Source organism: Microplitis demolitor, chromosome 8, assembly GCF_026212275.2.
Source record: "Microplitis demolitor isolate Queensland-Clemson2020A chromosome 8, iyMicDemo2.1a, whole genome shotgun sequence".
In the NCBI taxonomy this organism is placed as follows: domain Eukaryota; kingdom Metazoa; phylum Arthropoda; class Insecta; order Hymenoptera; family Braconidae; genus Microplitis; species Microplitis demolitor.
In genome coordinates this window covers 8482319-8509206 of record NC_068552.1, presented here as the reverse complement: position 1 = coordinate 8509206, position 26888 = coordinate 8482319, and the positions used below count along the sequence as shown (strand labels likewise).

At 37.5% G+C, this 26888-nt stretch overlaps 1 protein-coding gene across 1 annotated transcript in view; it reads right to left on the bottom strand.

The window, feature by feature from the left end:
• The window catches only part of LOC103574264 (tubulin alpha-2/alpha-4 chain-like), a 62232-nt gene extending 35548 nt beyond the window's left edge, over positions 1-26684 (bottom strand). Inside the window, exons 1-2 of the mRNA XM_014444043.2 lie at positions 26670-26684; positions 17046-17268 (exon numbers count right to left, since the gene is read on the bottom strand). Coding sequence (XP_014299529.1) covers positions 17046-17226 — 181 coding nt within the window. The 5' untranslated portion in view covers positions 17227-17268; positions 26670-26684. The remainder of the gene's footprint in view (positions 1-17045; positions 17269-26669) is intronic.
• Positions 26685-26888: the final 204 nt, after the last annotated feature.

Sequence of the window (26888 nt, the reverse complement as noted above, 5' to 3'; positions counted from 1 at the left end):
ATTTAAACAATTAAAAAATTATTTTAAATTAAAAATCAAAAAAAATTGTGAGAAAAAAAAAGTGTAGTGTCAGTTCTGTGTCGTGAAAATCGCTAAGTGCCGTGGGCATTGCTGAGCACTGCTAGAGTGCTGCCCAGGGTGATCTATTTTACACACCGGTGTAAAAAGACTTTTAAAACAGAAAAGATCGAAAACTTAGCGTCGGTTTCACGTCATCGCGTCCATTTTGTGTGCCACGTATTAACAAGATGGCCTCCGAAGCTCAAATCGCTCTTCAAATGCAACGCATCGACACGATGCGCAATATGTCCAACTGCTTGACTGACGCTGTACTCGCTACCCAAGGTGCCGCCGCCATTGACGCTGAACTCGCCATCCTGACGGAGTTGTGGAACCGCTTCAATTCGACTCACGAGAGGCTATACGAAGACGTACCTGAGATCATTACCAACGAATATCATACAGGTAACGCTTATGAAACCGCTAACGTTGCTTATACCTCTCTTAGAGTGAGACTCAGCGCTGCTAGACCCGCTCCAGAACCTGCTCATGAAGTTCAGCCCGCTAATCATGATCAGACCGCTTACTTTGGTGGAGTTCACAAGTCTAACTTGCCACAAATCAAGCTGCCAACTTTCCAAGGGTCGTATGACGAGTGGGACTCGTTTAAGGACTTGTTCACGTCACTAGTCATCAATGAAGATTCGCTGACCGGGTCGCAAAAAATGCATTACCTGAAGACGCCGGTAAAAGGTGAGGCCGCTGCACTACTCGCTAATCTCCAGATCACAGATGACGCTTTCCAACCCGCTTGGGAGTTGCTGAATACTCGCTACACAAATCCACGTCGATTACTCGATATGCATATCGATGATTTGCTGGATCGTCAACCTGTGACTTCAAACTCCGCTGCTGATCTGGATGCTCTGCTAGTCACTAATAAAAATTGCTAGACACTATCGCTGCACTGGGTATTCCAATTAGTGAGTTGGACCCCTTTTTAATTCGCTTGACTGTTCGCTATTTGCCATCAGACTTGAGGGTGGAATGGATGGCTTCGCTTGGGTTATCCAACGAGTTTCCTACCTACCAACAATTACACGACATGCTAAAAGCAAAGGTGCGTGCGTGGAAAAATTCAGAAATTGGCGCGAAGATAACTTCAAACCAAGCTAAGGGTGTGGTTGATAAACCCCCACCCAAGTCATACTCAAGGTCAGCCGCTTCTAACAAGCCTAGTGGGGCGAGTAAATCCGCTACTCCTGCCAGATCACCGCCATCTACAGCTACCAGTTCCGCTAGCTACGTGGCTTTCACTCCCAAGGATCGTACGAGTGAACCGAGCATGTGCCCAATCTGCAAGGAAAAAAATTTCGTTCTCTTTTGCCCCAGCTACCAGAAGGCGTCGCCACTGAACAGAAGAACGATCGTCCAACATTATCGTCTCTGCTTCAATTGTTTGGGACGCCACCGCTACGCTGATTGCAGGACTAAGCAGAAGTGCCGCCATTGTGATCAGCCACATCACACGTCGACGCACCTTGACGATGGTGCTGCCGCTAAACCAGCACAGGACGCTCCTGTAGCTGACCCAGGTAACAAATAGTTCCAATTTTGGTAACTTTTGTTTTGAATTCGCTAACTTAGTCTGCTTTCAGCTCATTCGCTCAATGTTTTACTCGCTACCGCTATTGTTAAGTTGAATTCGCTAACAGGAAGTACATGTACTGCCCGTGTACTTATTGATCAAGGATCGGAGTTATCCTTCGTGACGCATTCGCTAATCAAGAAGCTGGATATTCAACTCAGTAAAGCAGCTGTACCATTACGTGGAATTGGTAATGTGTCAGCTGGGCATTCGCTTGGGTTATGCAAGATGACGCTGCATTCGCTACACAACAACGCTTCTATTACCATCCAAGCTCATGTGCTTGCTCTATTGACTGTAAACTTACCGTCATTTACGCTAACTAAAAAGAAGAAATGGCCGCATATAACTGGGCTACAACTCGCTGATCCAGACTTCTTGACATCACGACCTATTGACATCATTCTGGGTGCAGCACCAGCTGCACATATAATCAACGCTAAAATACGAAAAGGAAGTGAAAATGACCCAATCGCTCAGTCAACATCGCTTGGCTGGATCATATATGGATCTGTGGACACCGCTACATCAAAATTGACCGCTTATGGTCATCATGTCGCTGTTGATGATCAACTACAAGACTTGTTAAGCAAGTTTTGGTACCAAGAAGAGCCACAGACAGAATTCGCTACACGTTATACTGAAGAAGAAGAAGAGTGTGAACAACACTTTGTCAATACACACTACAGACAGTCTGATGGTCGATATGTCGTTCGCTTGCCGCTTAAATCTTCGCCAAGTCAACTGGGTGATTCGCTCAGAGCTGCACAATACGCCTTACTACGTCTTCGCAAACGATTGGAAGCTGATCCAGTCTACAAGAAGTTGTACTTTGACTTCCTGAAGGAGTATGAAGACTTAGGACACATGAAACGTCTGAAATTAAAGGAATTACCACCGAACAGCTACCTGTTGCCTCATCATGGGGTTCTGAAAAAGCAGGGCACTACCACCAAGCTCAGGGTGGTATTCAATGGGTCCTGGAAAACTACATCTGGCGTATCTGTCAACGAGATACTTCATGTGGGCCCAAAGATCCAAGTTGACATCAGTGATGTACTTATTCGCATCCGCTGCCATCGCTATCTCTTCGCTACTGACGTTACAAAAATGTTTCGTCAAATTGCAGTTGACAAGGAAGATCATCATCTACAGTGCATACTCTGGTTTGACGAAGATGACATCCCAATAGTATTTGCACTCGCTACTGTGACTTATGGAACAACATCGGCTCCATATCTCGCTGGAAGAGCACTCTTACAACTCGCTGAAGACGAAGGGAATAAATTTCCGAAGGCTGTCGAACCGCTAACTAACACACGCTATGTTGATGACATCTGTGGAGGTGCAGATGAACTCGCTGAGGCAATCCAAGTTGCTCTCGACACAAAAAATATGTGTGCCACAGGATGTTTTCCGCTTGCCAAGTGGGCAAGTAATTCAACTGAATTACTCTCTCAAGTCGCTCCAAGTGAAACCCAAGAAGATACACCAAGAGAGCTTGGGGATACTACAGTAAAAGTGCTCGGGCTAACCTGGAATTCAACACAGGATAAATTCCAGTTCGGCTATTCGCTTCCAGAAGCATCACCAACAACTAAACGCACAATTTTATCTGAAATTGCTCGCTTGTTTGACCCACTGGGTTTCTTGGCACCGATCATCGTGAGAGCCAAGATGTTCATGCAGAAGCTCTGGCTGCAGAACTTTGACTGGGATGCTACGCTATCACCGTCGCTTCTTCAAGAATGGAATTTGTTTCGAGATGAACTACATCAGATCTCGAAAATTCAGATACCTCGCTGGAATCATGTAAAAAATGGTGTATCAATCGAATTACATGGATTCTCTGACGCTTCACAACTCGCTATGGCTGCTGTAGTTTATCTAAAAGTTACTGACGCTACTGGAAGTTCCAATATTTCGCTAGTGTGTGCCAAAACACAAGTTGCACCACTGAAGCCTATAACTATACCAAGAATGGAGCTCAATGCCGCTGTCTTACTCGCTCAACTGGTACTCTACGTCAAGAAGGTTTTGAAACTTGAAAACGTTCCAGTTTTCATGTGGATAGACTCCGCTGTATCCTTAACGTGGATACGAAACAACCCAGCTAGATGAAAAGTCTACATTCGCAACAGAGTTACCAAGATTCAAGAATCGCTACCAAGTGTCAACTGGGATTTTGTTCCTGGGAAACTTAACCCAGCTGACTGCGCTTCAAGAGGTCTAACAGCAGCCAAACTAGAACAGCATTCGCTATGGTGGACGGGACCAAAGTGGCTCAGTCAATCAAAAGATAACTGGCCATCTTTTGCTATCCCTACGCAGACGGTATCACATCTTGAAGAACGTCCAGGTCTGGTTTTTACCATCTTCAAGGCAGATTCACACCCGCTATACACGCTACTAGAAAAATTCTCTAAGTTGTCACCATTACTTCGCACGCTTGGAATCTGTCTTCGTGCCATCGCTAAATTTAAAAAAGTGCCACAGTCCTCACTGGACACACCACTCTCTACAGTTGACCTGGAACTCGCTAAGACTTTGCTGATCAAGTATACTCAAAGTCAGTACTATTCGCAAGAGCTGAAGCTATTGAAAGATGGTGATTCTCTACAGCGAAATCATCACCTCGCTAAATTGATTCCCTACGTCGACTACAACGGAGTACTCAGAGTCGGCGGTCGCTTGAAGAATTCGCTGCTGGATGATAAACAGAAAAATCCAGTCATTTTACCAAGGTCATCACGCTTAAGTACGCTATTGATAGATCATTCGCATCGAAGAACATTGAATGGGGGAACTCAATTGACTCTCGCTGATCTACGGAGATCTGTCTGGATGGAAGGTGGTCGAGTTCCAGTCAGATCAAATATTCTTCGCTGCGTCGTGTGCACGAGACATAGAGGTGTTCGTGCACAACAATTAATTTGACAATTGCCATCCGCTCGTGTACGACCATCTAAAGCATTCTTACACACTGGAATAGACTACGCTGGGCCAGTAACACTGAAGACTTTCCAAGGTCGAGGTGCCAAAACCTATAAAGGATGGATCGCTGTGTTTGTATGTCTCGCTACGTCCGCTATACACATTGAAATTGTCACCGACTACTCTACTGACGCTTTCGTCGCAGCATTTAGAAGATTCACTAGTCGAAGAGGCGCCTGCAGTATCCTATACTCGGACTGTGGTACAAATTTTGTAGGAGCAGACGCCACGCTAAAGAAAGAATTCGCAGCAGGATCGAGGCAACTAAAAGAACTTCAGTATTTACTCGCTACAGATGGCACAGACTGGAAGTTCAACCCACCAAGCGCTCCTCACTTTGGTGCCAAATGGGAAGCAGCCGTAAAGTCAATCAAGTTCCATCTCATACGAACTATTGGTGAATCGCTATTGACTTACGACCAACTCGCTACCGTCTTAACACAGATTGAGGCTGTGTTAAATTCAAGACCGATCGCTCCTCTATCTGAAGATCCTGCAGATTTAACCGCTCTAACTCCTGGACATTTTCTCATCGGTGAACCGCTTATCGCTGTACCTGAGCCCTCGCTACTGGAAAATAGTTCAGCTGCGTTGTCACGCTGGCAACAATTACAACAAATGTTCCAGAGATTTTGGAGTAGATGGTCATCAGAGTACCTGCAACGTCATCAATCTATTTCGAAATGGCATAATCCGCAAAACAACATCAAAGTGGGTTCATTAGTCTTGTTGACTGATGAAAGATTCCCACCATCGAAATGGCCGCTTGCTCGAGTACTCGCATTACATCCAGGCAGAGATGGCCTGACTCGAGTAGTCACGCTGAAGACCGCTACCACGGAACTTGTACGACCAATCGCTAAGCTGTGTGTACTACCAGTGCACTCTCCAGAAGACAATCCAGTCGACACAGTCGCCAGCGCTGGGGAGAATGTTCAGTCACGAGCTTGATTAATTTAAATCAAGCTTCGTGCATTCCCGCTCGGTTCGGGAGAAGCCGAGCTCGCTACTGACTGAAGGTCAAAATAGTGCCGGGTCACTCGCTACCAATCACAAAATTCGTTTTATATTGGTCAGCCTATGAGAAAGCTCGCTATCAACTGCTACCTTTTGGCGCGCTTTTAAGCCAATAGGAAAATTCGTTATATGCAGCAAGGCTGCCACGTCGACACCAAGCTTCTCGACGACTCAACGACGCTACCTTTTTTTTTTATTCTACAACGTGTCTTTGCTACGTGCAACCTCGTGCTTGAACCGCTTCGCTTATTAACTTGTGTGAAACTAAATCAAATCGCTACGCTAAATTATCCTCAATACTTAGACAGTACATCAAGGCTGCTATTTATTGAGAATAAATAAATTGTTCTTGTGACGATAATTAATTGTTAATTAATTATCATTGAAGTAACCGCTACTGACCACGTGTCAATTTTTATACGTGAATAAAATAACTGAGTTGCATTCGCTATCGCGTATAAATTTATCTAGTCGCATTCGCTATTGTATATATTTCTCATAATTTTAAGGTGTAAATCAGTGTAAATAAATCTATAATTTATTTTATAATAAAATCTGTGTAATTTTTTAATTGTTTAGCAAAACTCGCTTAAACCAGATCCATTAGTTTATTCGCTCATTTTACAAAGAGGATTTTGTTTTTTATAAAATTTGACGCGCGAAAATGATCAAAAAATGACTTCATCGTTCGAAATATTTATTTATTTTTATCTCTAACAAATTTCACGACTGATTGGTTTTTTTTCATCCTATTATTAACTTACTAATAGCATTGTGCTGACAGCCATTTCTCCAGAAGACGATCGCCGATTTTCTCCGTCAGCATAAATTTAGCCAGTATTTTTTTTAAATACCAAGGAGTATGTACTTTCATCTCTCTTACTATTTACTGTTTTATGCATTTTCCAATATACTTTCATTTAATTTTTTTTCTAGGAAATTTGACGATTTGCCCAAGGCATTCGCTGTCGTTTTCTCATGCCACTAAGTGTTGTTTCACTCTTTTCATCATTTTCAATTGTTTTTTAAATTTATTGATGCAAACTATTAGCATACAATAGTCTTTATTGAACCTCCAGTAACGACACTATACGTTTCACTATGCTTCGTGAAAATCGGTATTCTGCTTCGGATTATGCGGACATGATTATGGTGTACGGTGAATGTAGCTATAATGCTAGGGATGATTGTCAACTGTATACTGAGCGTTTCCCTAATCGTGCTTATCATCCAGATCATCACGTAATTCTTCGGGCTGTTTAGCATCTTCGGGATACTGGGAATATTTACAAGTCTGCGTTGAACGTGTAGGTTGTTCTCGAGAAATACGTAAGGCCCGTGACGGGGATCGTGTATTTGAGGCATTGCTCGATGATCCTAATACTAGTGTCCGTAAACTTGAACGTCGATTGGCGATTTCTTGCACGTCGATTAATCGTTTAACTCGAGCAAGAGAATTGCATCCGTTCCATGCAACTCAAGTTCAAAACTTAGAACCCGGTGATTTCGAAAACCGCGATTTCCAAAATAAGTGGAAGATTAATATGTGAGGTGGCATTGTCAGGAACGCTGTAATTCTCCATCCTTTGCCGGATGCTATAAACGTAAGAAGGGTAATTTCTGATTTATAATTCTTGTGACAGATAATTTATTGAGTAACATATTAATTATGGTGGCAATTATCTGAAGTTCCTGCAAGAAGTACTACCAGGAGCTCTGGAACAACTACCACCTGATGAACTTCCTCAGTGGTTCCTGCATGATGGTGCACCCACGCATACAGCCGCGCAGGTGACAGAGTAACTGAATGCGACGTATCCCAATTCTTGGATCGGGAGAAACGGTCCCTTTCCGTGGCCTCCAAGATAACCAGACTTAACACCTCTGGATTTTTTCTTGTGGGGTTACATGAAAGAAATTGTTTACGGGACAGAACCAGAGGATCAGGTCGAGACGATAGCGAGAGTTCAGGTAGCGTACCTGAACATTACTCCTGACATGATGGAGAAATTTAGGAAGGATTTAATAAAACGCAGTCACCTTTGCATCAAATTGGAGGCAGAACGTTTGAGCAGCAGCTCAAGTGATAGCCAACGTTCAGTATAAACGAAACAGCCCTTTTCGGGGCCACCAAATATTTTAAACGTAGAATAAAAGAAGGGTTTAACATTTCGTATGCAAGATTTTCAGAAAATTAAAGGTCTTTTTTTAAAATTCTTTTTGCAGGACTACATTTGAAAAAAAAAAAAAAAAAATTTCTGCCGTCCTCCTAACTGTTAGCAGTCAACTGACTGCTAATTAGTCGATAAGAAAAATAAAAAGCTAATTTTTTTTTTTGCAGGACTGGATTTTGAAAAGAATATCTCTGCTGTCCTTGTAACTGGTAGCGGCCGACTAAATGCTAATCAGTTGATAAGAAAAATAGAAAGTTAATTTTTCTTTTTGTAGGACTGGATTTAAAAAAAAAAATCTCTGCTGTCCTCCCAACTTCCCGAGTGGATTTATCACCGCTATCTTTGTGTCTTAAAACATCAATGGCGTCCTTAGAAAGCTCGGATAAAAGTGAACACTAGGTGGCAAATGAGGGCAAATGTGAATAATGGCTTGTCTCAAATCCTTAGTGCCTATAAGTGAAGGAAACCCATATGGGTTGGGGAGAACTTGCATCCCACCACTAATCCTATGCAAGCATGTCGACCAAAGCTGGGAGTTTGGTACCACGGAGGGGGGGGGGGCTTTCCAAGCCCACTGTGACCAGAGTCTTTCTCCTATAAATTCTTCATATAAATTGTCATAGTTATTCTAAATCAAGTTTCGAATGAAGTTATCAATATCGTACGTTACCGGCGATTCACTCGCGATATTAAATATTACAATATTAAATAATAAATTCTGTATAAAACTGCGCCATTCCACGTGAAGGAATATTGTATCCGGCATCTTCGAGGATATTCTATATATTGTTACGAGGATATTCTATATATTATTGATTGCGAAGCGCTTGCTGTAAGTAATTGAACTTTATTATTATTGGCAATAGAACTTGAATCTTTCTAATGAATTCCTTGCACCCTATCTTCTACGCATATCATTTATTATCCTATTTTACTGGTAAGAATTATTAAATCGTTTATTAAGAATATTATTAATTAAGTAAGAACTGATAAGTTTATTCATTATAAGAAATCTATTGATAAATAATAAACCGTAAGGTAAGTTGGTAAATTTTACATACGTTGCCGAGTTTGAATAAGTGCGGGTCGTTGCTCTGCAACAACCCCAGCCCACTGCTCCGTCCAGGTAAAATAAAATTTGTTAGAGAACAGCCCAAGCCAGGGTTCAACCCGCGAATTCTGGTGGCTGCTAATTAAAATTGCGAAAACAAAGAGCGATTTGTCTCAATATATATATATATATATATATATATATATATATATATATATATGAGCAGTTCTCACGAATTTGCGTAAATCGTGTAATGTAAAAATTATGAAAATCGGGTAAATTGTATTGAAAACTTTGTATTTTTTCACGAAAATTATACTACTGAAGCTGCTCGTGCCATACTTGACTTAGGTGTTTCAATTTCACAATAACAAATGGCAGGTAACTGAATACATCAAATATCATTCCTTCATCGTATCCCAAACTCAATATTTAAATAACATTATATCATTAATTTATTGTGCTCTATAAATTTGGCTAGTTCTGGTAATTACTCATTAAAAATAGTGCATTAAATAGTACCTACACTTTTCATTGAGTAGCGAGTAAGAAATGATTAGAAAATTTAATTTTTATCTGGGTCCCAAAAAAAAATCATTCCCTCACTTTTCTACTAAAACCTGGACTGAACTTTTCAATCGGATCGTAGGTTGCCGTGCTTCTAAATTTTTTTGCAGGGGGCAAAATTATCAATAAAGCTATACTCTTATTTTTGCAAGGCGTGAAGAGATGCGTTGTTGTCAACTAGTTTTTTATTAATTATTCAAATGTTACATTTTTATATTTCATTGTGTTATAATAACTATTAAATAAATACATGCCAGGACTGGTTGGTGGTTGGGATATTGGAGAAATACGCATAATAACAAATATAACAATATTTTTCTTTATCACAGCACATAATATCACTGGGTTACACAATTAAATCGTTGATTTAATTTATCAATCAATTTATTAATACCTTCAATTGTCTGAGCTCATGAGTACGTAATTAATTGAATGCAAATTATAAATTTGAGCTCTAGTAAATAATTGAAATACTTAATTTGAATATAGTTGAACACTGAGTTGATCGCAAAAATGTCATGAGAATAAGTATCGTGAATTCAGAGGTTACCGAGCGAAGTCAATTATTGAACACTTGAATTACTATTTTCAATAGCACCAATGCATAAATAAATTAGGCTATTGAGTTTATAATAATTATGATGACTCAATTTAATTGATTTGAATGAGTTTATAATAAGTTGCACTGAATTGAATTTATTTTCTGAATACGTGGTAGCATAATTGCAGAGGCTACCGAGCGAAAATTTACTTTCAATTTTATTAAAATATTAAGCATAATGATAATTAATTAATTATCATATAAAGTCTTTCATTTTTATGAGCACTTGAATTAATAATTTAATAAAAAATAATGCACCTGTAGTGTTTTCCATCGAATTAAGCTTCTCAGAAACGTGGCCGTTGATCACCTGAATTCCGTGAGTTTTCAAGGAATTATTCTCTTGAGTTCTATTAGCTGGATTATATAAATAATTTTATAATTCTGGAGCTTTTTTTAGCCACGCAGCTGACTAGCAGTCAGCTACACTGTATATACACATACTTACTTGTATATCTACTAACCGAGATACATTTTATTAATAAACTTATCACTTATCTTTACACAATTCTAATATAATTATTTCACACCCTGCCAAACTCCTACAGGTTATGGGCCCAGTAGCGAGTTAAAAAGTGAAAAGTGAAATAAAATAAAAGTTAAAATTGTGAAACTGAGAAAACGACGTGAAAAAGAAATTTTATTCGTGAGCACGTGGCGAACGTAACCTAAAAAAAATGTATTCAGAAGGATCATCAAGGTTCGAAGTGTTGAATAAGACGAATTACGACGTCTGGCAGGTGTGGATGCAGTCACTCCTGGTGAAACATGATCGATGGGGATACGTTAGTGGAGAAATCGCCGCTCCGGAAGTCGTACCTGGAAATGAATCGACAGAGCGAGAGCTAACCATGTAAAAGTCAAACGACGCCAAGGCCAAAGCAGATATTGTCTTGTCGATGGGACGCGCTGAACTAAAGAGCATTTCAAAATGTGAAACGTCGAGGGAAGTCTGGCTGAAAATACAGTCAATCCACGCGTCAAAAGGTCCAGTACGTAAAATCGAGCTGCTCACGGATGTAACATCATTCAAAATCGAAGAAGATGATGACTTCAGAGAAAAGTTGGTCAAATTTGCCAACGACGTCGAACAACTGGAAGGCATGAACGTACCAATTGCAAAGGACATGCTAGCCGTTCTTATTCTCAAGGGACTGCCGCCAAGCTACGAAAATTTCCAATGTGCTATGCGATCACAGAACGAGTTGCCGGGTCTGGACACCTTCATAGGCAAGATTTTAGATGAAAATCGAAGTCGGCGAGGTGCCGATAGCAGAGGTGGAAACGACGCTCTGTATGCTGGTCGCCGGTATAGCAGGGACCGATCGCAGAACAAGCTGAAGAAAAAGAAAAAACGCAAATGTTTTACATGCGGTAGAACAGATCATTTCGCGGCCAAATGTCCAAATAAACATCATGAATCAGCAAGAAATGTCCAGAGGAATTCAGAGAACTTCTACGTGGAAACCACCGGTACGGAAGAGGTGAACACAGCATCATCGACGTCAAGATGGTGTCTTGACAGTGGTTGTACTGCACACATGTGTGCAAATGAGGATTTGATGACCGACATGAGGGAATGCTCATCAACGCTAAACATGGCGAACTCGACATCAACGATATCGAGGTCCAAAGGCAGTGTACAACTGATGGCATCGATGGATAACAAAGAAAAAAGGCAGGTAAATTTGCATAATACATTACTTGTTAAAGATTTGCGTACTAACTTAATTTCCGTCTCCAAAATTACCGACTGTGATCGGGAGGTCGTATTCAGGAAAAATGAAGCGGTCATTCAGGATATGGATGGAAATGTCACCTTGATCGCAGACCGAGTTGGAGACCTGTACTACCTACGTGAATATGGAGAACAAGTCAAGATGGCTAGGAAGGAGAATATTCGTGACAACGACGCAAAAGCTGCGACAACGGAGAATTCCCAAACCAAAGAAGCAAATTTATGGCATGCAAGATTGGGACATCTGCATATGAACGCCGTGATAGACCTGTCACGAGGACACGCAACAGGGATGAAGGAACTGTCGGGAGGTGCAACATCATGTGATGTATGCCACCTAGGTAAAATGACAGCGAAGCCATTCTCAACTCGCGAAAAGAAAAGCACCCGGATATTGGAGATAGTGCACACCGATTTGTGCCAACCGTCCAAAATCAGATCAGAGGGTGGAAACCGATATTTTGTATCCTTCATTGACGACTTAAGTGGCTGGTGTATGCTGTACATGCTAAAAGGCAAAGACCAGGTCTTCGAGACTTTCAAGTCGTACAAGAGCTTCGTGGAGAAGCAGACAGGAGCAAAAATCAAGGCGTTACAGTCAGACAATGGCCGAGAATACTGCAATGGGCAATTCGACGCTTATCTGAAACAAGAAGGCATCAAGAGACGCTTGACAGTGCCTTACACGCCACAGCAGAATGGCGTCGCAGAACGCTTCAACAGGACAATCGTCGACATGGCCAGATGCCTGCTAATACAATCGGGTTTACCCACCATGTACTGGGGAGAGGCAATCAATACTGCCAACTATCTGAGGAACAGGTGCCCCAGCAGGAGTCATGATGGAAAGACGCCGTATGAGTTATGGCATGGTAAACTCCCGGATTTGAGTCACCTACGAGTACTTGGAGCAAGAGCATTTATCCTGAAGAAAGGACCAGGACAAAACAAGCTCGACGAAAAATCCGTAGAAGGCAGATTTGTAGGGTATTCGGAAACGGCAAAGGCGTACAGAGTTCGACGAAACGACACAGGGAAAGTCGAAACGACTCGAGACGTTCGAATCGTCGAAGAAAAGACAACCAGAGAACTCGAAAAGGCAAGAGTTGACATAGATTACTTCAACTTCAAGGAAGACAACGCCGATACAGTGGTACCAATCTCAAATGAGAGAGCACAAGCACGTCGAGAAGAGAGTCCAAAGATGGCAAGAGCTCGTGGAAGACCATGAAAGGCTAAGACCGGGAATCGAGGAAGACCGAGGAAAGTATATCGATACGTAAGCGCTTCGAGTCGAGCCTCAAGTCAGGGAAATCTATCGCAAGACGAAGATCTACCACGAGAACATGGGGAATCTGAGGACGACGACAACGACGACGTATTCGAGCCGGCAAATGACGGATATCGAGGTGAGAAAAGACCACTCGACATTTCATTAGTGCCAATAGACAAACGCGTGAGAAGTGAAAGAGACGCGTCAAACCTCACAGGATCACCCGGAGACGACAGTGAAGACATCAACGAGGAAGCCATGGAGACAAACCTCATCGAAAACTTCGCAATAACAGCCGACATAAATTTAGAAGAAGCTGTCCACGGAATCAACGCACCAGAGTGGAAGCGTGCAATTGCCAGCGAAGTGATGTCGCACCTAGAGTATGGAACGTGGGAACTTGTGAGACGTCCTGAGCGAGGGAGAGTAATAGGTTCACGATTAATTCTGAAGAACAAAATGTCAGCAAGCGGTGAAATTGAGCGCAGGAAGGCGCGAATAGTGGCCAGGGGCTTCACGCAAAGGCCAGGATTCGATTTCGACGAGACATTTGCACCAGTAGCTAGACTGGAATCTATCAGAATGCTGGCAGCGCTATCGACGGAGATGGGAGCAAAGATCCAACAAATGGACATCGAAACCGCATACTTAAATGGCGAAATCGACGAGAACCTTTACATGGAACCTCCACAAGTACTGAAGGAAGCATTGGAGTTCATTATACGCTCAAAACGACGAGATTCAGAAGTACACGTAAAAGCGACCAGGATGCTGCAGAGTATCAACTCAGGAGACCAAGTTTGCCTATTAAAGAAGGCAATCTACGGATTGAAACAATCTGGAAGGAAATGGTATGAAAGACTGAGTGCGACGCTGAAGAAGCTAGGATTGGAACCGACGATATCGGATCCATGCTTATTCCAAGCAAGAGAAGGAAGCAAGATAATCATGGTGGCAGTTTACGTCGACGACTTACTGATGGCCTCAAACGACAGAGATTCAATGGTAAAATTGAAGAGCGGTCTGAAAAAGGCATTCAAGATCAAGGATTTGGGGGAAGCCAAATACTGCCTAGGTATCGAAATAAAACAGGAAGACGGCAGAATCATCTTGAACCAGCGACGATACATCGAAGAATTGTTAGAAAAATTCAACATGGCTAACTGTAACGCTCAGAGAACTCCAGCGAGCCCGACAACGAGATTGAAGCCTGGAGAGGATCCCGAGAAACCAGTGAAAAATCCGGAATATCGAGAGTTCGTCGGATCACTAATGTACTTGTCTGTCGCGACGAGGCCAGACATTGCGCACAGTGTAAGCGTGCTGAGCCAGTTCAATGAGAGGCCGAACGAGGAACACTGGGGCGCAGCCAAGAAGGTGTTGAGATACCTGAAAGGAACGACGAAGTTGTCATTGGTATACAACAGACCAGTGGACAAAATCACAGGGTACGCCGACGCCGACTGGGGAAATGACCCAGCAGACTCCAAATCGTATACGTGTTCCTACTGGCAGGAGCAGCTATTAGCTGGAAGTCGAGGAAGCAGAGGATTGTTGCCTTATCTACAACTGAGGCTGAGTTCAAGGCGCTCACTGAGGCCACCAAAGAGTCCATGTACTTCCAAGGACTTACTCAAGAATTAAAAATACCACAAGTATCAGATGGGTTGATTTACTGCGATAACCAGGGCGCGGTACAATTAACGACAGCGACGAAGTTCCACGACAGGACAAAGCATGCCCGAATTCAGTTCAACTTCGTGAGAGAATCCGTGAGAAACGGATTAATCCATGTGGCACACACGCCCACAGAGAAGATGATCGCCGACATACTGACCAAGTCATTGCCAATCACGACGCACATGGAGCTAACAAGGGCCTTAGGACTCCATGAAATCCAATAGACGACACCGAGGCACGTGTATGTGATTGCATTAAGGGAGAGTGTTGAAGATGTAGTAATACATTTACACACACATATACATGCCTTATGCGCACACTCGCCGCGCAGCTGACTAGCAGTCAGCTACACTGTATATACACATACTTACTTGTATATCTACTAACCGAGATACATTTTATTAATAAACTTATCACTTATCTTTACACAATTCTAATATAATTATTTCACACCCTGCCAAACTCCTACAATATATATATATATATATATATATATATATGCATGAACGTGATGGCGTGAGTCACCCGTGTCTACATACCAGTGTTATATCCCTCTTCAACTGGTCTCGTATTCAAATTTATGAATAATAGACAAATATACCCTATAACTGTTATTTACCTATTTGTTTATTAATCTATAATCATTCCCTACCAATTTCATGAGACTTATTTAAGCTTAACATTTTTTTTTTAAACTGAATATTTTCTCCGTCTTTAATAATTTTAATAAATTTATAAATTTCGAATTTTTGATGAATTTTGTAGGTTTTTATTAATTCATATTTTATAACATATGTATATTCTTGTTTTCAACCATGTTTACTGAAAGCTAGTCTGTAAATTCGAGATTTCAGTAATACGTGATTAAATTAGTATTGCTCGAATATTTATAAATGAATATAATTATGCTAACAATATTTAAATTGTGGATTAAAAATCTCTGATTAAAAAATTCACCTTAAAATATTGGGTTCAACCTTAGTAAAAATAATCATCGGCCTTCATTTTGAACCAAGCGTGAGTTAGCAAAAATTCACCCTGATTTGATGAAACGATTCAAAACAATTCAAAACGATTCAATTTTACGACTATATAGATATGGGACATTCCACGCCAAATCGGACGGTTTCAAAAATTTATTTTTCCGATTTTCTTAATTTTTGGGTATTTTTTAGTACCCCTCAAAAGAGGTTTCCTGGTAAATTTTGAGATTTTTTTGATCAATGGTTCAAAAAAATAGAATTTTAGAAAAAACCGCTCTTTTTATGGTTTTTTGATCATAACTTTTGTAATAATAGTTGAAATTAAATGTTTTTTTTTTTCAACATTTTTGTTTTTAGATGGCCTTTACAGAAAAAAATTCAAAACTAGTATACGAAATGTTTTTAATCAAGGTTTTTGAATTTTATGTTTTCAACTCTGTTTTTAAAATAAGATGTATCCTTCGATTTTCTCGAAAATTTTTTATCTCAAACTTCTATTCATTCTGCAACTTTTAAGCCCGGTCCGGTAGTGGGCCTTCCATAATTACTATTTTTTTTTTTTTCGATTTTTTAAAATTGAAATAATTTTTTTTTCGTTATAAATAATTCTCTTATGGACTTTTTGACGCCTAGGGCGGATTCCTGCAATAAGAGTACACGAAATTTCGACGTTTGAATCCGCGCGGACCGCAAGTTTTAATTTTCAAAGATAAACTGAGGCCTAAAATTTGGAAAAACCGTAATTGATAAAGGCATCCTATACACAAACTTAGTCAGCCAGATACCTATATCAACGACGAGTACTTAATGCCGCGTCGAAATATTTGTGCAATAAGATTACGGGCTATCGACGCCGTTTACGTGGACCAAAAAGTCGAAAAAACAATGAAACCGAGTAAAATTGAGTCTAAATACCCTGAGCCATAGTGCTCAGGCTTTTTATAAACTTTGTATTAGTAGTTGATGGAGAATTTTTAATTATCGTCATTGGTGGAAGATGACAACAGTTTATTATTTATTCGTTAAACTTATTGCAGTTATCCTCCCATTATTCTTTGTCGCATAAAAAGGTGGAAAAACTGATGCTGCGTTTTCGCGGGCTTTTCAAAAGAGAAGCTCTGTAATAATTATTTTTAATAATTATTATAATAAATACAAAAAAAAAAAATTATTTGGACATAACAGCGTAGTTTCTTCAACGGATTGAAAATTTTTAATGACCTCAATGTTATTAACTTTCTATTTGGTTATACGAAAAACTTATAAATATTGTTGAATATTAAATTAAATTAATAATCAATAAAAACAAAATACCTCACCTACTACTGTGGGTTCGAGATCAATAAAAACTGCTCGTGGTACGTGTTTACCACTATCACTTTCAGAAAAAAATGTATTGAAAGAAGCATCTTCTTTATTGATCGTCTTATCACTGGGCATCTGGCCATCAGGATTAATCCCATGTTCAAGGCAGTAAAGTTCCCAGCAGGCATTGCCCATTTGAACGCCTGCTTGTCCGATATGTATCGATATACACTCACGCTACATATGCATAAACATTAAACATTATATTAAACAGGAAAAAAAAAACAATAAGATTACATATGGGGTATCCGACGCTTAATTGACCACTTTTGAACACGACCCCTTTCGATTTCGCTGAAATTTTTTTTCTTTTCTAACTCATGACTGAAATTTTGATTGAATTGATTTTTTCTTGTTTTACTTGAAGTACCCTGAGGTTTTAATTTGGTAATCAATTTGACCGTAAAATTTTTTAATTCTTTTTAATATATTGTTAACGGGCTGAAAATTAAACAAAGTACAGAATAATAATATATTTATATAAAGAGTACGTCGATCATTGCATCACGGACTTTATATTTCATTAAGTTATGATTTGGTATTATAATAACTATACTATTCAGTCTCACGTGATATCATACGTAGGTTAAAGCAGTGGATAGCATCAAAGACTTTGGATCTGAAGGATGTAGGTTCGAGCCCAGTAGTCAGGGATTTTTTCATCAATCAAAATCATGTACAATTTCTCTAAATAACGTTTCTAATACAATAGATTACATGTCGGATCTAATTAAAATAATTTTTTTTTCGCAATTTAAAATTTTTTTCTAATAGGGATCGTACGTTTGGGAATACATAGGTCTTACCCAATTAAGAACCTATAGGAATTGCCTGATCGGGGCCCAAGTACGTTTCTGCGTTACATCCCAATGTAGGGTCCCCATTGGGCAACCCAATTGGTTCCCAAGTGGGTGCACCTAAAAATTTCTATTCGGGCAAAAATCAGCCCACTCTGGGATCAGTGGGAATCCCATACAAAGTTTGGAAATCAGCCCTATATCGGGCCATAACTGGGCCGAGAATATCGATTAATAACTCAGCAATGGAAATTTTTATTGGCCGATAACCAGCTCATAGCTGGAATTATAACCTCAGCCCATTAATCGTGCTCGACTATCAGCCGATTAACGGCAACCAGCAATCGGCCAAGCAAGCATATTAATTTAATTGTAAAAAAATATTATTACTCTCATCCTAGTAGAGTTCACGATCATTAACGAATAAACTATGTAAGTGAGGTATATGATGTTGGAAAACTTATGTTGAATTTTATATTAAATTTAAAACGGCGATTTGATATCATGAATCTAAGTTGTCCGATCGTTAACTTAAATTTAACAAAAACTCGACAATGTCTTCTTATGCCGCTTGGGTAGCTACTGGACGAACTTGGCGCCAAATCGTCGTAGAGACTTTTCGAGGATATCAAATTAAAGAGTATAAAATTTGTTTGGAAAGTCATAAGGTCAGATTATCAAAAAAAAAATATTGAAGCCCATAGACTTGTTGAAAGACGAGCAAAAATTTTGAAAAATTTTTTTGTCGGTTTTCTTAAGATTACTCCGGATCCGTGTATAATAACAAAATTTGAGGTCCAAATATGAAAATTAGACACTTGGGGCTAGAGTTTGCTTTTTTTATTTTTTACTTTACGATCATTTTTCACCGAGTTACAGCATGTTGAAAATCACCGAAAAATTTCGAATTTTTTTTCTATCCCTTAATTTCTGGGACTAGTGTATCATTATATTATATTATATTATTATATAAAATTATATCATTATATTAAACTATTTTATTATATTATATTATGTTCTATAATATAGGGTGACTTATTAATTATGCCACTTGCTAAATTATCAATATACATCTTAATTATTTATTTAGGTCTCAGATCGGTCTCTCAATAATAAGTATTTAAAAATAGTCAAAGACATCTTACGAGCAGGCTGGGACGTAACACCTCCCCACCCGGTAGACAAGCGTCCCGATTGTTTTTGGGCCTTAGCTCTTGTTGGAAATGTAATTTTTTTATTCTAGACAATTGTTTCTATTTTATATATTTCAACGCTTTGAAATCTGCATATTGATCTGTAGCTTAGCATCTAAATGCTTATTTTAGACAGAAATTATACAACTATTTAGTTTTCACATGCTAATGTGTTAACATTAGCAAATTAATTTATAGTTTCGATTCTGGCTGAAGATTCGAAAAGATCACGTATCATTTTAGAGATAAATTTCGTATCATTTGAATTATTGAAGTTACTTGATTGTTTATTGCATTTCTATTATTTGTATTTAATAAAGTATAAGATATGAATGAATCGACAAAACTCGTGGTTTCTGAGTTTCGGATGTCTTGATAGGAACAAATTTTGTTCCGTTCTATAATTTAATTTATATTTTAATCTATATCCATTTGTATGTAATTCTTTTTTATAAATTTTTCGTTATTCTTTTTTTTGTCTATTCAGTACATATTTATAATTATATTTTATTTGTAAGTTTTTGTTTCTGTTTATACTTCATTTACTTTTTTTATTTAGCATGCGATTTAATTTATAACTATCTACATTTCATGTCTATACATTTTCATTGTCTTATTATGAAAGAAAAAAAGTTGTATCTCTTTTTTTTTATTGTATAGTGCTATTCCATATGTTATATAAAAAAAAAATCACTACCTTTAAATTACTACTGAAGTTTTTCAAGAAAAATTTCAAAAAAAAATTCGATTAGCGTTTGTTATTACTCAAAGTCATAAGTTCATATTTGTTAGAAGAAAGAAAAAAACTTATCTCATGCAAGAGTTGTCAGGGTTAAACAAAGAGGCCGTCCTTGGCTCAGCACTGGGGAGCCTAGCTCTGGCACGTCTATATTGGCCCATGCTTGGGTAAAGAAAGGTTACACAATCCTGGCCATTCCAATCATTACCCGAGTCTGGGCCAGGACTGGGTTCTCCTATCTTGGCCATCCAATGGAAACCCACACTCCGGCCAGGACTAGGTAATCTAGCCTTGGCCATTCAATGTAGACCCAGGCTCGGGCCAGGACTGAGTAACCTAGCCTTGGCCGTTACAATGACTACCCGAACTTGGGCCAAGACTGGGTTCTTTTATCTTGGCCATCCAATGGAATCCCACACTTGAGATAGGACTGGGTAACCGGGCCTTGGCTGACCCAATGATTACCCCAGTTTAAGTCAAGACTAGGTTTCTTCGCCTTAATCATTCAATGGCAACCCAGACTTGGGCCAAGGTAGGATTATCCAAGTTCGGGTATACCTATAGTTTTCCAACCTTGGGCCAGCATTGGCTAATCTAGGTTTTTTATTAATTATCGAATCATCTTATTATTATCGTTTTTTGAATTAATAATTGTTTATTTTTTAATTAAAATAAGTTTTAATGAATCAATATTTTAACATTCTGATTGAAATTATTTACAATTAATAATTAATACATTTTTTAGTTCGTTATTATTTGCAATCAACAATCGTAACTCTATAATTTTACTTATAAAAATTAATTTAATTAAGAAATAACTCATGAATCTCTATAATAAATTTTATTTTTAATAATGGTGGTAAAGTAAGATAATTTAGCTGGGTTTTTGATAGAGAATCAATTAAATTTAATAAGTTTTATCTTTAATAATTATGTAATTATAATATAAATAATGCGAAATTGTTATTTATTTTTCTCTGAATCGAAAATATTAATCAAATTGCTCTTTATATTTCATAAAACCGAGGGGTTGTAGTAAAATGAATGAGTAGAACATATAACAGTTTGAATTTAACATTAGTAGGTTCGCCTAGTAGCCATCGTTCGGACTCAGCAATCAGAAGGACGGCAGTTCGCGCCCAGAGTCCAGAAGAATTTTCACGAAGTTTTTTTCACGTTATCTACCTCACCTAAATAGTTTGAACGTAAATAATCACAAACTCTATTACTTTCAGTAATAATAAAAAATTTTTTTTAATTACATTTATATATTTTTTCGATGCATGCGCCAGGTCTGGCAAGCAAGCATGAGTCAGGGCTGGCAACTAGTCTTGACATGATGTTATCATTCCGGACTAGAAGTCTGGACCAAGGCTGGCTTACAAACTTCACCCAGAGTTCAACATAGTTGAACCAAACCTGAGCGAAACCTGGGGCCGTCGTACTTTCCTGTCTAGGATTCTAAATTTTCTTAAGTCTATGTGATGTTTCTATTTGAGTCTTTTTTATATTGTTAAGAAAAATTATTTTTCTGTATTCGTTTTTTTTTTTTTTTATTCAATTTTTCATGAAAATTTTAAAGTTAAAAAGATTATTTTTTTGAAATATCTTAGCATTATTACTCAATTCCAATCAATAGCAGTTTTTTTTTATAATTTATTTGTGTGTATTTATATTGTTATTTATTTATTAATTTTTTTTTCTTAGAATTTATATTAGTAATTTGAACAATTTGAAAGAAAAGTTGTCTCAGCTTCTTTTCGTCAATTATTTTTGTTTGCTTGGATATTCCTTTAAATTAAGAATTAAGGTTGAAAGTAAGGTAGGTAAAGAGAGGTGATAAAAAAAAAAATTTCGATTCTAATGCGCTATTTTTGCTCTATTGCAATGAATTATTTTCCTCTTTCCAGGTTCGTATTAAATTTCTATATCATTTTTATCGGGAAAAACTTCTGTAACTTTATACGGACCTAAATAATTGTCATCAATTGTACCTTCTCTTTGATTCTTTACTAAGAATAGGTTTTGACCTATTTTGAATTTTATTGGGTTGATTTTTTATCATATCGTATTTTAGATCTTTGTTTTGAATTTCCTGAATTATGTCTTGCTTCTTTCCGTGATTCTAATAATCTAGTTGTGAGTTCCTTAACAAAATCTGCGTATATAGAAATCTCGTCTAAATAGGAAAATTATGCGTTGTAAGCAAATGTGGCATGAGGTAACAATTTATCCCAATCATCGTGACTTGTAAAATGTTTAATATAATCGGTTAAAACTTGATGGTTTTTCTCGAGAGAACCATTTGATTGAGAATGAAGAGCTGTTGTCTTAATTTGTTTCATTTTGAAAATTTTGGCTACGCAACCCATTACTTTACCTATAAAAGCTTGACCTTGGTCTGTTAACATTACTTTCGGGCAACCGTGTTTCAATATAAAATTTTCGACTAATGCTGTCGCGATATCATTGGCCGCCATGGACACTAAAGGTATTGCAAAACAATATTTTGAAAGATCATTTTGCATCGTTAAAATATATGAATATCTGTTAGCCGAAGTTTTTTTCGGTACTACTATATCCAATGCTAATTTATCTCATACTTCTGCGGATGTGACTGTAATGACCATCGGCTGTTTTGTTTTTATTCTGACTGACTTCATTTTCTGGTAACTAATACATTTCCTAACGAAATCTTCAACATGCTTTTTGATATTATCTCAAAAATATTTCTGTCCAATTCTCTTATTAATTTTAGTTACTCCCTTATGCCCTGCTATTGAAGTTTCGTGATTTTTGGCTATTATTTTTTCTCTTTACTCTACTGGAGATATTTTTATTTCATCTTTACAAATAATTATTTTTAAATCGCTACCTTTGAAAATTTTAACAATAATATTTTTAATTTCTGTCTAAATTGTTTTTGATAAATTGCTTTTACCCTGAGAAATACTAACTAATTTTATTTTTGATTTTTCCATGTATAACTTTAAAATTTTAAAAGCTTTACAATAATCTTTTTCAGTTGGTGTATCTCGACTATCACTTTGAGTTACTAACACAAGCACTTCTTTGAAGATGTTCCCATTTTGATTACTTGACCTGTTTTATAATTATTTAAACGGCTTAATTTTTAATATCCTGACACTAAAAACTGTTTTCCGATTTCGCTTGATACGATACCATCTACGTTAATAAAACATAAATAACAATTTTTCTGCATTTTTTAGTTATCTCTTGTTTCGTGTACGTTCTCGTTACTATAGTCGTTTAAAGTGTTTGAAATTATAGATACATTATCGTAGGAGTCTATTCCTTCGTTAGATTAATTGTCGTTTGCTATTATGATCGCATCATTGTTTGATTTGTTTTGATTCTTGTCTGAATTTAATTGTGTCGAATTTTGGCGTATGTTTATTTCGTTATCAGATAAGTTTATTTGTTCGAGTTGGTCAAATTTTTGGTCATGAAATGAATTTATTTGTTCTATCTGTTCGAAGTTTTCGTCGTCAGCTGAATTTATCTGTTGATCGAAGTTCAGGTCGTTAAATGAATTTATTGCTTCAGGCGATTTTGAATTTCGATCAACAGCTGAATTTAGTGTATGGTTTTGTGATTCTCTACGTGATGTAGTTTGTTGTGAATTTAATGGACTTGTATTCTCGTTTATTGTTGACAATATATCATTAGTCCGTTTATTATTTAAATTTAGTTGACGTTTAATTGCTTTCAGAGTAACCGTTATGCGTGGCGATTGGGGTTATGAATTTTTAAGATTTGGATTCTTTGTTTTATTTTTAAAATTTTTCGCAAGGTGTTGTATTTTATTTGGAAGCTGTTTTTGGTTATGTGTATGTTCGTCATAACCTAAACAGTATGAAAATGTTTCGATTTTACATTTTCTAGTCGATCTACGTAGTTCCAGTGTAATTTTATTAGTGCGTGTTTGTTCTGCAACAGTACTGTGAAGTCTGCTCTTGTCTGCGTCTGTTAAATTAGGGTTTATTTTTGTAGTCTTCGTTTTTGTCTTTTCTGTATTTTTATTGGCTATTTTTTTCTGTGTTATTGTCTTGATTTTTATGGTTGTTGTTTCGTCGCGTGATTTTACTGTCATGGGTTTAATTACAAAAGAATTTTCTCCTATATCGTTAGTTAACATGTTTATATTGTTTTCTGGTCCGTTATGAATTACCGCAGAGACGTCCATAATTTTTGGATAATCGCCTTCTTCGTCAGAAGACCAAGGGATTGCACCTCCCAAGTCTTTTTATTTACGGATTTGGGTTCGATAGGAGTTCTTGGAGTGATAGGGATTGTTTCGATTGGTGATTCAGTACTAATGTCATTTGAATTTTCTGAATATATTTTTGAATAAGCTCATTTCTGTCTCGTCAGTGTTTGATTCGTCGTCAGAAGTTTCTGGAATTAATATTTTTGTAATTTTCTTACTTTGTTTATTTATTTTTCTACGTTTACGTATCGTAGGAAAGGGTGTAAACTCTGCTATGTTAGTTGTCCTTTTAATTTGAGAAGGATTAAATTTATTTATATTAATTTTTGCATTTTTCTTATCTGTCTGTATTTTTGAGTCTGGGTGTACAGATGTAGTTTGTGTTCATACGTTGGGTAATAATAATAATGTATTCGTGTTTTTACCACTTTTAGGTGTCTGTGGATTCGGAGATTGAGGTGATGGTGTTAAATTACGTGAATTTTTATGTTTTTGGAGAGTTTATAGAATTATTAGAGATATAAGACAAACCAAAATCTGTCATATCAGATTTGTCACTTAAATACGGAGGGTTGTCATTAACGGGTTTTTTTCTCGTTACAGCATCATAAATTTCTCCTGTTGACGACGATTCGTCAGAATAATTAGGAAGAGTGATTGATTTTTCTAGTTCTGGATTTGATACGATTTTGGATTCAGAATTTTTATTTAAATTTGCATTCCCGTTAGATTTACGTATGCGATTTGAATTTTCGTTAGAATTTAATTCATTTTTATCACCTTCGTTTTGATTATTAGAATTGGAGATTTTATTTATTGAATATAAATTTAGTTCTTGAGGAATATTTGTTTTCAACTATGTAAATATTTTATTATTTTCATTTTTACTTAAATCATCTTCGCTTAGTGATTCAGTACTCGAAAATTTTTTATATGGATTATATCGTCTGACGTCAGATCGTTTCATTTATCAATTTTTATTTTTACCGATATATACATTTTCATTATTTTTAATTAATCGCCGGTCGTTAGAGTAGCTAATCTTATTGCCGTCGCTAGTAGATTTGACGACTAGGTCTGTAGTATTATTACTGACTGGCCCAACCGCTTGAGTTTTTGGCTGAATTTTACGTTTTTCGACTGAATCTTCTAGACCGACCGCTTGAGTATTTCGCTCAAGATTTTGAATTTTCGAATTTATTTTTCTAACTCTGTTGACTGAGTTAGTCGCAATTTTATTTTTATCGCGAATTATTTTATTACTTGAAGTAATTTCCTCTGAACTTGAATTATTATTTTTGTTAAAATTTGTATGTAATTTATTTTTATCATTATTCAAGCTAATTGACTCTGAATTAGATTTGTATTTAGGTTTCTTTTTAAAGACTTCACCATCGTCTGAAGGATCTGAAGTCCTCAACCTAGCGATTCTGGGTTTTCCAGGTCGCCATTTAATTTTAATTGGATAATCTTCGCCGTTTTCAATTATTAAGTTACGTGATAAAGCGTCCGCGTTTGTGTTGATTTTTTCCTGCCTTATAAGACACGGTATATTCGAACTTTTTAAGCCGTTCTCTCCATCTCATTACACGCGATGTTGGGTCATTCATATTATTTACCCACACCAGCGGTCTGTGATCAGTGACAAAAGTAAATTCTCTGCCATAGAGATACGGTCTAAATGTTTTCATACCAAATAAAGGTGCGACCATCTCTTTTTCAGTGGTTGACTAATATTTTTCGTGTTTATTAAGCACACGAGAAGCTGCTGCAACAATTGTGTCTTCGCCAATTTTGCCTTGTGAGAGGATTGCTCCAACTGCATAGCCCGATGCATCGGTCATTAAGATAAATGGTTTCGAAAAATCTGGATATTGCAATATCGGAGCTGTACATAGTTTATCGTGCAAGGTTTCAAAGCTACCTGATGTTCAGACGTCCATGAAAATCTTGCGTTTTTGCTTGTAAGGTCAGATAGGCACTTAGAGATTTTTGAGAAATTCTTAATAAATCGCCGATAGTAACCAGCAATTCCAAGAAATTTTCTCACTTGAGTTGTACTTCCGGGTGTTTTAAAACACTTAATTGCTTTTATTTTATCAAGATCAGGCTTGACACCGTCAGCAGATATAAGATGGCCTAAATAAATTACTTTTTTTTTTAGGAATTCACATTTATCGGCTTGTAGAGTTAAATTCACACTTCGCAAACGTTCGGTTAATTTTTCGCATTTAGTGTTATGTTCTTCTAGGAAACGAGCGTAAATGACTATATCGTCTAAGTAAACAAAGAGATCCGCTCCATGTAACCCGCGTAAAACTAAATCCATTAACCTTTGGAACGTTGCTGGAGCATTTTTAAGTCCAAATGGCATTCGATTAAATTGATAATGACCATGAGGAGTTGTAAATGCTTATCTTTAGGGTCTAGAGTTTTGTGCTTATCTTTAGAATCTACTTTTAATTGATGAAAACCCGATTTTAAATCAAATACTGAAAAATAAATCGCACCACCTAATTGATCAAGAATATCATTCATCAACGGTAGTGGTTATGAATCTTTGACAGTTTTATTAATTAATTTGCAATAATCTATAACTAAACGCCATCTTTTCTTGCCTTTTGAATCAGCCTTTTTAGGTACTATCCATAGAGGGGAATTATAGGGAGAGGTCGAAGGTTCTATTATATCCATTAACATTAGTTCCGTAATTTGTTTCGTAATTTCGTCTTTTCGTGCAGGAGGGTGTCTGTTTTGTCAAGTATTTACAGGAACGTCATTGGTAGTAGGTATAGTATGAGTCGCAGTGTCTGTAGCGAGCAGTTATCCCGGAATGT